General features: G+C 43.0%; 1 protein-coding gene across 3 annotated transcripts in view; it reads right to left on the reverse strand.

Annotated features, from left to right (window-relative positions):
* Positions 1–2,691: 2,691 nt before the first annotated feature.
* The window catches only part of PPFIA1 (PTPRF interacting protein alpha 1), a 106,368-nt gene continuing 93,718 nt past the window's right edge, over positions 2,692–15,341 (reverse strand). Inside the window, exons 22-28 of one of the 3 annotated variants that reach the window (XM_003798288.2) lie at positions 14,189–14,364; positions 14,006–14,103; positions 11,467–11,642; positions 10,483–10,551; positions 8,880–9,045; positions 5,587–5,657; positions 2,692–4,093 (exon numbers count right to left, since the gene is read on the reverse strand). In XM_003798288.2, the coding sequence (XP_003798336.1) occupies positions 5,599–5,657; positions 8,880–9,045; positions 10,483–10,551; positions 11,467–11,642; positions 14,006–14,103; positions 14,189–14,364 (744 nt within the window). In that variant the 3' untranslated portion in view covers positions 2,692–4,093; positions 5,587–5,598. Of the gene's footprint in view, positions 4,094–5,586; positions 5,658–8,879; positions 9,046–10,482; positions 10,552–11,466; positions 11,643–14,005; positions 14,104–14,188; positions 14,368–15,341 lie in introns of all 3 variants that reach the window. The other 2 variants (XM_023518304.1, XM_023518305.1) reach the window with 2 other exon arrangements.

Consider the following 15,341-nt stretch of genomic DNA (forward strand, 5'->3'; position numbering starts at 1 on the left):
TTCCTGAGGGAGAATTTGGAAGCATCACCTTTAAAGCCACAGACAGAGAAGGAAAAGGCATGGGGCCCACTGGTGAGGCAAATTGTTATGCTTTCTTTTCTTAGTATTTTTAAAAAGCTTTCAGCACCCTGTATTCCTGGTCAATTCTCCCTTCCAAATAGTAACCAGGCCTGACCCTGCTTCATTTCAGGACATCAGACAAGACCATTTAGGAGGGTATTTAGAGGAGATACCCCAGAAGGGTGAAGTCCAGAACAGGTCTTCTCAAGGAGACCACAAGGATACACCTGCAGGGTGCTCTCTATGGTGACTCAGCTCTTGGGAATTTGTGGATTTAACTTCCTGGAACTTGGAAATTTCCACTTCTGTGAAATCCTATAGTTCTGTGGGGGCTGGAACAGCATCTCCTGCTTGGTTCACACTGGCCAGTGAAAAAGGTACCTATGGGGTGGAACTTTTTGACTGGAGATAAAAAGGGAAAGACCAAGCCAGTCGGGGAGCATTGTTATTTGGAATTCTATGCTGTAAGCTCCCTGCCGGTGAATAAAGCCCTTCTACTTATAAACATAGTGTTTGGGTGCTCTTTCTCTCCGTTGGGCCTCGTCTTCCTGCAACAGTATGGCATGGACCAAATGGTGACATTCTTGTGACACCTGGTATCTATAATTTACTTAAGGGTCTGTCTGAAGAGAACTAGTGAGTGAAGGCCTCACCTACATTGAGGTCCTGGGCAGGTGAAAGGATGTCTGACCCTGTCCTATTCATGTAAACATAAACTTGTGATTCATTACTAGTGTGGAATCCAACAGGCTTCGGTGTTAAGTGCCAGACATCAGTTTGCATGTCCTTGCTTACTACGAGGTCAAGAGGAATTTCCTTAATGAACGATCTGTGGGCTGCTGCATCACAGGTGCCTGAGGCCTTTACCTTCCCTTTTGCATAAGGAGATGGGAGTTGGGGGCCCTGAGATTTTGATTTTCCTCCTACAGGAAGAAAGCAAATAGGAGAAATAGCCAAAACGGGAGGGGAAGAACAGGGAATGCTGGTGTTTTGTTTTGTTTTTACTTTAAATGATGGGCATGGGCTTTGGTTAAAACTGAAAATTAAATAGGGTGCTGGAGAATTGATGAGTAAAATCTTTTCAGCACTATAGGTTTATAATACTGCTGTTCCTAAGTTACATTGCTTTTATTTTATGAGTGCATTTGAGTCTACTTAAAGAACTTGCAGTGTGAGATAGCGTAGGTGTCACCTATCCTTGTGAAGAGTGAAGAATGGTATTGTCTGCTTCCTCTGAAGGTGATTGGCAAGACCAATTAACCTATTCAGAAAGTCACGCCACAAGGATGGCTGCAGGAGAGCACACGTGGGAAGAGGTAGCTGCTGTCCAGTTCGGGTCTATGGTGTTGATACTCCTTGAGAAACCCCGTCTGGGAAGAGTATGTGTGCATCACTCACAGCAGACAGTAAGTATGCTGAGTGAACATGAGGAGACTGTCAGGGCTTGATGTCTGGGGATGCTGTCTCCCCAAAGCCCCTCTCCTCCCACGCCAGAGCACAGTCCAAACTCCCAGGCTGCACCCTATATGCACAGGATTAGAAATGTTCCCTTGTTACCAGAAGGCTGAAGTACTTCTTATCGTGGTCTCTCTAGCCTCAAACAGTGCCAAGCAAGTCTCCCGTAAGTGATGCTGAGTTGCTTTAATAGAGCAAGTCCCGCCCTGTCTCCCTGCTAAGTGATACACACTCAAGTTTGAGAGGACCCGCTCCAGAACCAAGTGTCGAAATGTCCCTGTTCTTTCTTCTTTGTTCCTCTGCCCCACCCCATGATGTCACTTTGAATGGAACATTCCTTCTTCCTCTCACACCCAAGCACAGAGCCTTGCTCCCTGGGGGTCACCGCCAGGCTGTTGACAGCTCCTGCCTCTACTCATGTTGCCCTTTGTGCAATCTTAGGAGTCTGTTCCCACAATTGGTGGGTGCCTTTGGGACAGTGATCTGCTTTACCCATTCATCTATCTCCTGGACAGGCTGGGTCCCCTCCTTCAGAGAAACACGAAGAAGGTAGTGGGTTCAGTTATGGCCCTCAAAAGATGTCTATGGGCCAGGCACATTGGCTCATACCTGTAATCCCAGGGAAGGCTGGGGCAGGTGGGTCACACGAGGTCAAAAGTTTGAGACCAGCCTAGGGAACATAACAAGACCCTGTCTATACAAAAAGTAAAATCAGCCAGGTGTGGTGGCATGTGTGTAGTCCCAGCTATGTGGGAGGATCCATGGAGCAGGGAATTCAACATCACAGTCAGCTACGATGGTGCCACTGCAGAGGCCACCCCCTCAGCTCATCAGAGACCTACCTCAAGGGCTGCTTCAGGCCAACCCCACCCAGGACTGCACATGGCCCACACACTCCCTTTCTGGGTGAGACCACCCACCCATCTCCAGTGCTCCCTGCACGTACGGATGAGATGCGGGCTTGGGGATCCAGAGCAGCAGGCAGGACCCATCTGGTCTCCCTTGGACGACACCCTGAACATGCACTTCATCTTCCAGCCTCTTTAACCTATTGATGGATTTCTAGAATATGATTCCCATATGGTGACTTCAGTGAATCAGCCTAGAGAGAACATGAGATAGGGCAGCTACAGCCGGCTGTCAGTATGAGCCCAGCTTATTCTCAATATTCTTTACTGGCAGTAGGAGACACTTCAGTACTTTATTGAAGAAAGTAATAAATAATACTGTGGTAAAAATAGTTCAAAAGTAGACTGTACATACTTTGTTACATAATCAGAAAGTTCACAAAAGATTAATAGAAAAACAGAACAGTAACAATGAATTGTACAATTAAAAGCAGAGACAAAATGTAAAAAGACGGATGTCTCTGTACCAGCTGCATAATAAATAACGCACCATGATCTGACCCATTTCTTGCTGGCTTTTTAATATGCCACTTAAAAAGTTACATTTGCTACTTATACAATCCAAAATGGCTATCATCAAAATCTAAAAATGTACGACTAGGTCCATTCTTTAAACATGTTTACAAACAAATGTAAAAAGATGATTTACGTAAGAAAAATAAGGCCTTTATTAGAGTTGCACACACTGTTTTCAGGATCTCCTGCCTCCATCTGCTCTGTGCACCAATGCCTGTGAGTTGAGAGCACAGTGCTGGTGATTGGTCCTCGAAGAGTAGTACAGGCACCTTTCCACCCTGCGTACAAGGCGCAGAGCCAGGAAGAAGGTTCCAACAGCTGGGGCTGCTCCCCAGGTTACCTGAGCCGGAGTCCTTTTCTTCCCACTGAGAAAACTGCTCCCAGCTCCCAGCTTCTGGCAGTCACTGAAGACAAGCTACCCAAGTCCAGAGCCGAGGCCAGGAGAGAGTTAACCAGTGCTAACATTTCATAGTGTTCTCATCATCCTTTCAGTCCAAATGTTATTAGAAACTGATATTTAATACCAGATATTTTAAATCTGTTCACACTGCAGAAAAAAAGTATTTCTTGCTAGAAAATGTATAGTTAAGGTCAGTTATTAAAATACAACAGTAATTGCTTAAAATTAAGTATGCTTATTTCAAAATGATTGTTGTAGAGCTAGGCTGCATTTGTAAAAGATAATGCACATTGTGTCATGATAATTTTATAAACATAGTAAAATCTTTTGTCATGGTTTATCATTAAAAAATTAAACAATGATAATTACAATAAATGCATAATTTACAAAAGCCCTATATTTATTCATAGCATTTATACATACAAGCATTACAGTACATTCATTTGAAAGACTAAAATTAGATATAAGAACATGAATTGATTTGAAAGGATATTTATAGCCTGGATATACATGAAAAAGTAAGTAGCTATATAAATGAAGATTCATAAGTTTACATAAATATAAGAAACATTAAATTCTAAAATATTTTCTCTATGGTATTCATGAATTTTTCACTAATTAAAAACTCTGTAATAAAATATCTCAAGGTCCATATAACAATTATTAACAGATTAAGGATTCCACTGAATTCTAAAATGTAGTCTTTGTTGGATTTGAATGCTGCATAATCATCTGTAGAAGTAGTGTGGGTAAACTGGAAAATAAAACAAAAAGCCACTCTTAATACAAGCCAGAGGGGAAGAACCAGACCCTCAGGTGCTGGGCGGAGCATCCACCCACATGGGCCCAGCCCCGCACCCCTATAGTCTGCACTTTGGTTGCTCTGAGGATCACTGGACGGAGCATGAGGACTGTACAGCCCTAAAACCCAGCAGAGTAGACAGAGTCCACCACAGGGGTCAGAGCAGTGAGAGAGGAGGGCAAGGATGGCCAGGCCCCTGCAGGGTGAACAGAGGCTCCAAAGAAGCAGGGCAGAGACCGGGCATGCTCTCCGCACCTAGAGCAGTGGTTTTCAACCTTCCTAATGCCGCAACCCTTTACAACCCACAGGTTGAGAACTGCTGACCTAGAGCCTGTGATGGCCACCCAGGAACCAATCTCTCCAGACAGGCACCCTGGCTCACACCTGTAACCCCAGCACTTTGGGAGCAGAGATAGGAGGACTGCTTGAGGCCAGGAATTCAAGAGCAGCCTGGGCAATGTATCAAGATACACTGTGGACAACAAATAATTTTTTAAAAAGCCAGGACTGGTGGTAGGTATCTTTAGTTTAAGCTACTTGGGAGGCTGAGGCAGGAGGATCACTTGAACCCAAGAATTCATAGCTATGAGCTATGATGGCACCACTACACTCTAGCCTGAGTGACAGAGACACTGTCTTCAAAACAACAACAACAAAAAAAAACTCTCCAAATGGAAAGGCTGTTAAATGTCACAGGATCATACAGCCTTATGAAACTCAATGCATGATTAACCACAAAACTCTAGGGCTTGTTTCATTCAAGAACATATATTTATAACAATGTAAGTGAGGAACTGTATGACCATACACAACAATGTCGAAGTGGCACAGATGTCCCCCATGGATTTTGAGACAGAGTCTCCTTCTGTCACCCTGGGTAGAGTACTGGGGTGTCAGAGCTCACTGCAACCTCAAACTTGGGTTCAAGTGATCCTCTTGTCTCAGCTTCCCAAGCAGCTGGGATGACAGGCGCCTGCCATATGCCTGGCTGGTTTTTCTATTTTTAGTAGAGAAGGGTCTTGCTCTTGCTCAGGCTGGTCTTGAACTTGTGAGCTCAAGCCATCCCCCATCTCGGCCTTCCTGAGCCACCTCGACTGGCCCCTGCGCTCCCAACCCCTGGGCAGTCAGCTAAGAGCTAAGCTGTGCTCTGTCTATCACGTGTTCTGCTCTCTTGCCCACCCCCTCATGGCGCTTAAAATGGGCCAGCATTTTCAGGTTTAAGGAAAAAGAAAATATAAAAATACTTTTTTTTCCTTAAAAACAAGGACACACCAACCTCTTAATGAACAATTGTAGCACCCAAATCATTTTAACAGGTGCAGAGAGCATATGCGTCTATAGTTTTAAAATTCTCAAATTAACTAAAGTTCAGTTTGACATTACAGCTTTGTGCTTACTGTCACCTGTACCTCTGAACAATCTCCACGAATTAACACTCTACTCACCAACAGGAGGCTTCAGCAGGAGTAAGTCCTGACTGTAGCAGAATCCAACCTCTGTGTTCCTGACACATTGCCTGTTTTGACAGCCACGAGAGGAGGCGTGCAAACACAGCGTGCAGTTAGTCTCACAGCGTCACAAGAACAGACACACATCTCACACCTACAGTAGCACCTACTGAGGGACCTGAGGGGAGGCTGCTAGAGGGGGCAGGACGAAGCCAGAGAAAGAGAACCGAAGTGTTACCAGTGGTATCTGCCCCCAACTCCCAAGGGGAGTCACTGGAAGATAATTCTGAAATAGCAATGGAGCACCAAATGGTATAAAAATGTCAAAATATCTATCTGCATCAGTGACAGTGACTTAGCAATCACTTTGTTTCTCCTTAAACTCTATGTCCACGGACCAGCTGGGCTTCAAGGATTGTGTGTCCAAGCATGGACCGAGGGAAGAGACTGAATGGTGCCCAGGGCAGAGGTGGATGGAAAGGCTGGCTGTAGGGCTGGGGCCTGGAGGGCAGTGGGGTGAGGACAGCTGATATAGGAAAACCGAAGCCCTCGATTTCTATCAGAAACAATGGAGACTAAGGACACTGTGCTTCCTGTTCAAGAAACACTGCAATGCACAGGGAAACCTGATTTCCACTCACAAAGTGGGTGGGAACTTTCATACATCTACAGCAGACGTTTGCTGCTCCCGGTTAGGAGGTTTTTGTACACACGACACCAGGAATACAGTTTTATCAATATCTTGCCATGGTTCCAGAAAACACAAAAGGCACCTGGGTAATCTTTTTTTTTTTTTCAGACAGAGCCTCAAGCTGTCCCACTGGGTAGAGTGTTGTGGCATCACAGCTCACAGCAACCTCCAACTCCTGGGCTCAAGCGAGTCTCCTGCCTCAGCCTCCCAAGTAACTGGGACCACAGGTGCCTGCTACAACGCCTGGCTATTTTTTGGTTGCAGCCATCATTGTTGTTTGGCAGGCCCAGGCTGGATTCGAACCTGCCACCTTAGGTGTATGTGGCTGACACCTTGGCCACCTGAGCCACAGGCACCGAGCCATGAATGAGTAATCTTTACAGGCCCTTCCAACACCCAGGGCATCTGCTAGAATTTATCTTGCATTCTCTTATTTAAAAAGCCAATAACTATTTTACATGGTTTATGCCTTATAAAAAGTCTTGTGTATAATATATTCCATATACTTTTTTCCTAGGTTTGTTTTTAATCTATGTGAACTATCTTAAAATTGCTGTTAATATTTAACAGGGGAAATGTAACTTATAATGATGAAAACTGAAATTGAAGCTACAAAAAAACCAAGAAAGCACTCATCTGGACTGCCCAATGAACCAGGGTAGAGATTAAGTTGAAAGCCAAGTTATAGTTAAAATTCCTAAGAATTATCTGCATGTTCCTCAGAAGAAAAATGCTTATTTTTCGAAAGTTACTATTTATTAAAAGACATTCTAGGCTCGGCACCTGTGGCTCAAGCGGCTAAGGCACCAGCCACATATACCTAAGGTGGTGGATTCAAATCCAACCTGGGCCCGCCAAAACAGCAATGATGGCTGCAACCAAAAAATAGCCGGGCGTTGTGGCAGGTCCCTGTGGCCCCAGCTACTTGGGAGGTGGAGACAGGAGACTCGCTTGAGCCCAGGAGTTGGAGGTTGCTGTGAGCTGTGATGCCACGACACTCTACCCAGTGGGACAGCTTGAGGCTCTGTCTCAAAAAAAAAAAAAAAAAAAAAAAAAAGACATTCTAAATTCACCTCTTAAGTACATTACTAGACTCTAGTTTAAAAAATACAGCTTTTCATTGAAAATGCCACCATGTAATCCATTCTCACCAAGTGTCTAGCTTAATTAAGGTTTTATATAAATGTACTTTTCTCTTGATTTTTATATATGCGAGAGAAAGCAAGCCTACTATGGAAACAAAGTGCAAAACTCCCATCAATGCAGTCCTTAAACTTGCTTCCATTCTACCCTCCCCATCTGCATCACAAATGAGAATCAACAGTCTGCATGCAGTAACATGGGAGCTGCCAAAATGCCCAGACAGCCAATGCTGAGGCAGCACCCACAATTCTTCCTGCTTTATGAAGAAAATATGATTGTGATAACCATTTTACAGAGGGGGAAACAGGCTGTGCACTGCCTTTCATCACGTAAGTTCAAGGTCAGAGCTGAGAGCCATCTGGAAACCATGGTCAGCTCTTAACCAGCTGCATTCTCAAATCAAAGTGGCTATCAGCCTGAGCAAGAGCAAGACCCCCATCTCTACAAAAAATAGAAAAATCAGTTGGGCATGGTGATGCACACCTGTACTCCCAACTACTTGGGAAGTGAGGCAGGAGTTTGAGGTTGCAGTGAGCTATGATGACACCACGGCACCCTAGGCCATCTAACAGAGCCAGACGCTTATCTTTAAAAAAAGAAAACAGCAGGCTGGGCACAGTGGCTCACACCTGTAATCCAGGCACTCTGAGAGGGTGAAGGGAGAGGATCCCTTTGACTCAGGAGTTCAAGATCAGCCCAAGCAAAAGCTGAGACCTCGTGTCTACTAAAAATAGATAAATTAGCCAGGTGTTGTGGTGGGCACCTGTAGTTCCCGCTACTTGGGAGGGTGAGGCAGGAGATTCACTGAAGACACAGCACTCTACCCTAGGTGACAGAATGAGAGTTTGTCTCAATAAAAAGAAAGTGGCTGTTAAAGGGGAAATCCAAAGCACTTGTGCTGCTGCCCTGATGGGATATTCCAAAGGGCTGGTCCTACTTCACTGGTGACTTCCCCAAGGCAAATCTATTTCCCCAGCCTGTCTTTAATGGAATACAAGTGTAATTACATACAAAAATAACAGCAGGGTGGAAAGAAAGATAGGAAAAGCTGAGCTCACGTAAGTTAGAAATCATGTATTTAAAATGTACTGTCATTTTTCAGTGTGGAGGGCAGTCCTGGGATTGGATCTGGTGAGAGAGCTGTCCCAGCCCAACCTGTCAGGCACAGTGTTTACAGGGGTGGATGCCAACCGCGTACACTTAGAATGCAGAAGACCTACTAAGCTGTATTAGTTGGATATGAATACGCAAAGACTTAACCAGACAATAATTTTTTAAAAATTCTATTATTACTGTTAAATTTTTATAAACAAATGTTAGAGTTAATTGTAAAACATTTATATCTGGGCATGCAATCATACTCACTTGCCTTGTAACACATTATATAGGTCATTCTAGGTAATTATTAACATTCCAGGCTCACCCAGAGTGGCGGTTAGCACAGCTCACCACTTACCGTCCATCTGCATCTTCTTTGGCTGCATAGAGGGTGAAGACATAGACGAAGTCACTCGGAAGTTTGCAGGGAGAGTCTCTGCTGACCCAGCAGCTAAGCCACGGATGTCCTTTGGTCTAAATTTTTTTCTCCACGAAGGTGCTCTCCTAAAGCTTTTATCATCATCCTGGGTAAAGTAAAGAACAGAAAATAAGATTCATTTAAATAAAAATGAATGCCAAGTGGTAATGGTGCATACCTGTAGCCCCTGCTACTTAGGAAGCTGAGGTGGCCGGACTGCTTGATCCCAGGAGTGTGAGTCCACCCTGGGCAATGTAGTAAGACCCTGCCTCTTTGCAAAAATAAAAATAAAGGACAGAGATCTAAAGTTAACTGTTCTTTAAAATGTCTGCTGAACTCATGAATGTATTCTTGATCACGTCTTTAAACCCTTCTTAATGACCATACAATTAACTGCCCAAATTGGAACTTCAGCCTGAAGGAAGGTGTGGTGATACTCCTCCTGGACTCCTGAGGCATACATGTGGACATCCTAGACCACCAAGGGGTGTGGTTCCTTCTGTCTGTTATCACATTTCACTTTCTATCTCGCAGGAATCACTTCCTTGCTATGTAATACATTTGTATTCATCTTAAAAAGTAGTTCTGAATCTGTAAACACTTCTGTTCTATGCCAGGATACCACCAAAAAGGGCTTCACCTTTAGAGGGGCCTTCTACTCTTTGCCAAACTCAAGTTTTCTTGATGTCCAGTGAAGACGATAATAACAGTGTGGACATAATCAGTCATGGTTTTGTATAAGGGGAAATTAACATTTTGTGTCTTTTTTTTTTTTTTTTGGAGACTCTGTTGCCAAGCCTAGTGGCATCATCATAGCTCACAGCAACCCCAAACTCTTGGGTTCAACTGACCCTCTTGCTTCAGCCTCCTCAGTAGCTAGGACTATAGGCACCCACCTCCATGCGCAGATAATTTTTCTATTTTTTTATAGACACTTTTTCTATTTTTTTGTGGTTCCACTGTTGCCGAGGTTGCTCTTGAAACTCCTGCCTCAGCTTACCAAGTACTACAACTACAGGTTTGAGTCACCATGCCCAGCCAACATTGATGTTTTTTAGGACTTCTAAAACATGCTGCCATCAAAGCAAAAAGGTTCTGGATTGGGGCAGGATATCTAGTGGTACCCAAAACACCACTACAGACTTCATGTCTAGGCTGCAACCAATGTATTGAGGAGTATGAAAAATTAAATCACAAAATCAGAAACAAATGTCTTATTTAAGGTATTAGTCCCACCACCTGGTCTGACCCCCACCAGAGACAGGGTCTCGTTCTGTCCCAGGCTGGAGTGCAGTGGCATAATTGCAGCTCACTGTGGCCTTGAACTCCTAGGGTCAAGTGATCCCCCCACGGTGCTGCAGTAACAGTGCCTCGACATAGCCTGGAAATACTTTCTTGCTCGATGATTTGCTAATAACTCAGTAAGAGCAAAGCTAAAAATTACTCCACATTTAGAAGACTGCCCAGGTACATGGTAGTTCCAGGTGTAATAAAACATCTTATAATGAACACGAATGTAAAGAATATTAGGTCAAAAACTTACTTCATCAAACCTTCTGTCAGTCCCCATGACCAAAAGGTTATTAAACTCTCTTTCCAAGACAGCACGAGCCTAAAATAACAAAAGAACATCAGAATGTCCATCAATCTTAACGTGAAGGATAATAGTGTACCTTAATAATTCTTTCCCTAAGAACTAAACACAGAGGATGCCAAAAAAATGTACATACATTTTAAGAAAGGAAAGAACTTATTAAAATTGTAATACTTGATATATACTAGTGTCTCAACCACATAAATGATCTCACAAGGCACAGATTGACAGTACACGCTGCAGAGGTGAGGCCACCCACAGGTGCAGGATAGCCCCGAGCACTTCTCACGGAGTCCTTTTATTGGGAAGGTACACAATGGGTGGAAAGATTACTAAGCAAAGCCATGCAGGGGCTGTGTGCTCAGGGAAATGATCTCATAGGTGCCAACAGAGTATGTACTCAAGGAAATGATCTCCAAAATACTACATGCAATTTTTCTCCACTAATCCTTCAAGGAACTGCCATAAAAGCTTAATGTTTAACATCAGCCTTACTACTATAGGACTGAATTTTGCCTCTCCAGGATTACTGAGTTACTTGATGGCTTGCCTTCCAAGTCACAGTGACATTGGTGGCTGCTGTAGTAAGTATCATGAATTACTGAGGCATGCTCCTGGCAAGCCTGGAAATCTCTTGCTCTCAGTAATTCCTCAGATAAGTTATGATACTGGTGGCTGTTGTAGTAAGTATGATGTTCAACCCTCTATATGCAAGTAAGAAACATACAAGTCATGCTGAGCACCTCTTGTAATTACAGAAGTCAAACATGACTTAAGTATTACAAATTTAACACTGTTTTCTCCTTTCTTCGGGATTTTGAACCATTGTATTACTAGTTGTCTGAGGTTTTTTGGCTTTCTCTCCATTGAAATAAAGAATTAAATGTCTACAATCAGAAAACCAGCTGCACACGTGACTGAGTGCAGTATCACCTGTGTGTTCTGCGTCGGGATCTGTAACAGCAGCGCTAGTGCACTAAAATCAAAAGTTTCATCTAAGGCCAAAAGTGCACCGTGAACGCCGCTCTCCAGGAGATTGTTTGCATATTCTTTAAGACCGACAGACAGGATCCAGCGAATCACTCGATCATTGCTCCAAACAAGCACGTCTGAAAAAGAATCAAGACAATTATAAAAGTGGCTTCAGAAAGCCATCTTTATCATGTCTACCCTATCATGCAGAAGAAAGATCCCTGCCGTTGTTCCTAATCCTTTGGCTCCTGATAAAGGACATGATCCCCACAAGTGCTGGGAGGAACTGCCATATGGACAACCACTAGCTGCACTAGACACTGGTGCCCTGGCCCTGCTCCAAGCTAATGGAAACGGTCCCATTTTACAACTCAGTCTTCCAGTGAACACCAAAGGAATGAAGTTATGATGTACACTGTATTTCTACAGAACAGAAAATGAGGAGGATCCAGGGATCAGAAATCAGAAGAGTTGTAAGAACCTGAATACTAAATGAACGGGGACATTTTATAGATGGGAGTCTTTGGAAACGCATCTTCCCATCATAGGAGCTGGCACCGTAACAGTCTATGCATCCTGTCGAGGTTAGCGTATACCATTCATTTCTAATCTTCCAGGCTTTGTTCATATTGTGCCATTTTAAAAAGAGAGAGGCCTTCAGATATTCCCTAGCGTATCAGAAACTTTGGGGAAAGATGTTATCTTATGCAAATTAAGAAATTATTAATCTTGCTCTATCAGATCTAAAAATAGCCACTTTGTGAAAATACATTTAGATGATCACTCATCATTGCCAAAGATGGTTCTTTCCTGTTAACTGCAAAAAGATGCAAAATGATACAGAAAACAAATGAAGCACTGACATACTTCATTTCCAATGCCCGTCTCTGGGTAGAAGTCCACACTTTCACATAGATTGTATAAACGTTTGACTCAGCTGTTTCTCGTGATTCACCATTAACTCAATCATAAGTAAACTACTCTTCAAATAGGCTGTCTCCCAACCACATTTTCATCTTTCTTTTTTTTCAAGAGACAGGGTCTGGGTCTGTTGCCCAGCCGGGAGTGCTGTGGCAAGGTCATAGTTTATAGCAACATCAAACTCCTGGTTCAAGTGATCCTCCTGTCTCAGTCTCCTGAGTAGCTGGGACTACAGGTACATGCCACCAAACCAGGCTAATTGAAAAATTTTTTTATAGAGATGAGGTCTTACTATACCACCTTGACCAGTCTTGAACTCCTGGGCTAAGAGATGCTCCTGCTTGGCCTCCCAAAATGCTGGGATTAAAGGTGTGAGCCACCATGTTTGGCCCTCTTTAGTTTGTCTTTTAATAAAAACTAGGGATGAAAATAGCACTTACAGGGCTGTGGTAAAAATTAAATAAATTGACATACAGAAGTGCTTGGAACACTTCCCATCACCTACTCTTCAATAAGCCTTGCTTCTTCTTATAATTGTTATTGATTTCCTTGAATTCCAAAAATTATGGGAGACTGGATTTTAAGTGTTTAGAGTGCTTAGTGTCTTACATTATTTTCTATTTATTTATTTATTTATTTTTTGAGACAGAGTCTTGCTATGTCACCCTTGGTAGAGTGCCATGGCATCACAACTCACAGCAACCTCAAACTCTTGGGCTTAAGCAATTTTCTTGCCTCAGCCTCCCAAGTAGCTGGGACTATAGGTGCCTGCCACAATGCCTGCCTATTTTTTTGTTGCAGCTGTCGTTGTTATTTAGCTGGCCTGGGCTGGATTAGAATTTGCCCGCCTTGGTGTATGTGGCTAGCAAAGTAACCACTGTGCTACAGGCGCCGAGCCTAGTGTCTTACTTTAAAAGCAAATTACTGTCCTTGGTCATTCAGAGAGGCACAGAGTCTGAGGCTCACCAAGAAAAAAGAGAAGACCGTGTCTTCAGGGTCAATGTCCCATATCCTCTACTCCCTGGCCTCTGTTTTCTAACCGAAATGCCTTTTCCTTACCCCACCTCATCCCCAAGAAGCACCTATTCCTTTCAAGGACCAGCTACCATTTAAACTCTATGCTTCCTTCCCTCCCTGCTGGAAGCACAACCACACGGCCCACTGGGTACTCTTTTGTGCTTCACAAGTCCCTGGATGAACATCCAGAACTGTGTTTTTCACACTAAAATCGACTGAGCACACACATCTTTGCTTTGCTGTTATCTGACTGGGGAATAGCATCTGTGAGTGAGAGTACTTATGTCCCAACAACAGGAAAACTCTAAAGTCATAGGAAAAATGCTCACAATGAGTCCTTCAGCCTGCAGACTGATGTGAGCGTAAGAAAATAGGCATAAATCCTCTGGCTACAGAGAGGGTCTCAAAAGCACTGTTTCATCCTTCCTTCCTCTGCAATGACGCCTGACTAGTTTGCTCCACATAATGCCTTTCCTGATTTTTAAAAAATAGGAAATCACTGAGACTTCTAATACACCAGCAAGCAGGAGAATGCTAAAACAATTAAATACAGTGTACTAGCCTTTTATTTCATTCTGACTTTCTTCTCTTTTTCTTTCCAGTTCTTTTCGGTCATAATTTAACCTTCGCAGGCACATAATTCCACACTGGAAACTGTTTCTATTCACAAAAAAAAAGAGAGATTTAGAGTTGGCAACAGTGAAAAATTTCAGTCAGGTATTAAGAACTATTTGCACAAAGTTACCTGTGAAAACTATCAACCATCTTCAGTTGCCCTCGAAGGTCCTTCTTTGTCAAGTGGTCCAGCATCCGAGCATCAACAAGGCACTCCATGAAATAGCTGCGGTACTGAGGAAGGCCCAGGCTGGGCAGCCACTCGTTGCCAATCCACTCGTGGTTCATGTCCCCATATGCGAGCGTCTGCTTTTAATAAAGAAGATGAGTTATGGAAGGAGTTACAAGAGCAGTTAAAATAATTTTTAATAGAATTTTAATACACTGCAAATATTCTCAAAGGTTAAACAAATGACAACTTTATAATTTCAAAATAATCAAATTTTTCTCTCCCACCTTTTAAATTTGATAGTAAAATTTTATGCAAAAGCAATCATAACATTAAAAATCTATGATTCACTTGTGATAAATTTAACTTATTTACAAACTACAATAAAACTGGAACTGGCTACAAATTTCCTTTCTGAAACAGTTTTTAATATAGTAACGAATAATGATCACGACTCATGAACAAGTTTGAAGGCTCAATTCAACTCTACTCATTAAAATTATTTCAGATTGGTTTTATTTATTTTTTTGTTAAGAGACAAGGCTCTGTCACCAAGGCTGAAACGCAGTGGCAAGATCATACCTCATACAGCAGCCTCAAATTCCTGGGCTCAACTGATTCTCCTCCTCAGTCTCCAAGCAGATAGGACCACCGGGGTGTGTCGCCTCTTCTGGCTAATTTTTGAAGTTTTTTGTAGAGAAACAGTCTTGCTGTTGCCCAGACTGTGCTCCAGCTCCTGGACTCATGCTAACCCCTGACCTCAGCCTCAGAAAGTGCTAGGATTATAGATGTGAGCCATCGTGGCTGGCCTGGTTTTAATTTTATTTCAAAACCAGTAAAAAGCAACTTAAAAACTAGTTTTAAAAAAGAGATTTTAAAAAGCAACAACCTATCGTACTGATAGAGAAATATACAAATCCACTATTATATGTGAAAGAATTTAATACTTCTCTTTCACAGTAACTGTTTGAACAATTTTTTTTTTTTTTTGAGACAGAGCCTCAAGCTGTCCCCCTGGGTATAGTGCTGTGGCATCACAGCTCACAGCAACCTCCAACTCCTGGGCTCAAGCAAGTCTCCTGCCTCCGCCTCCCAAGTAGCTGGGACCACAGGC

Source organism: Otolemur garnettii, unplaced genomic scaffold (genome assembly GCF_000181295.1).
Source record: "Otolemur garnettii isolate 467f Iridium unplaced genomic scaffold, OtoGar3 scaffold00134, whole genome shotgun sequence".
Classification (NCBI taxonomy): Eukaryota; Metazoa; Chordata; class Mammalia; order Primates; family Galagidae; genus Otolemur; species Otolemur garnettii.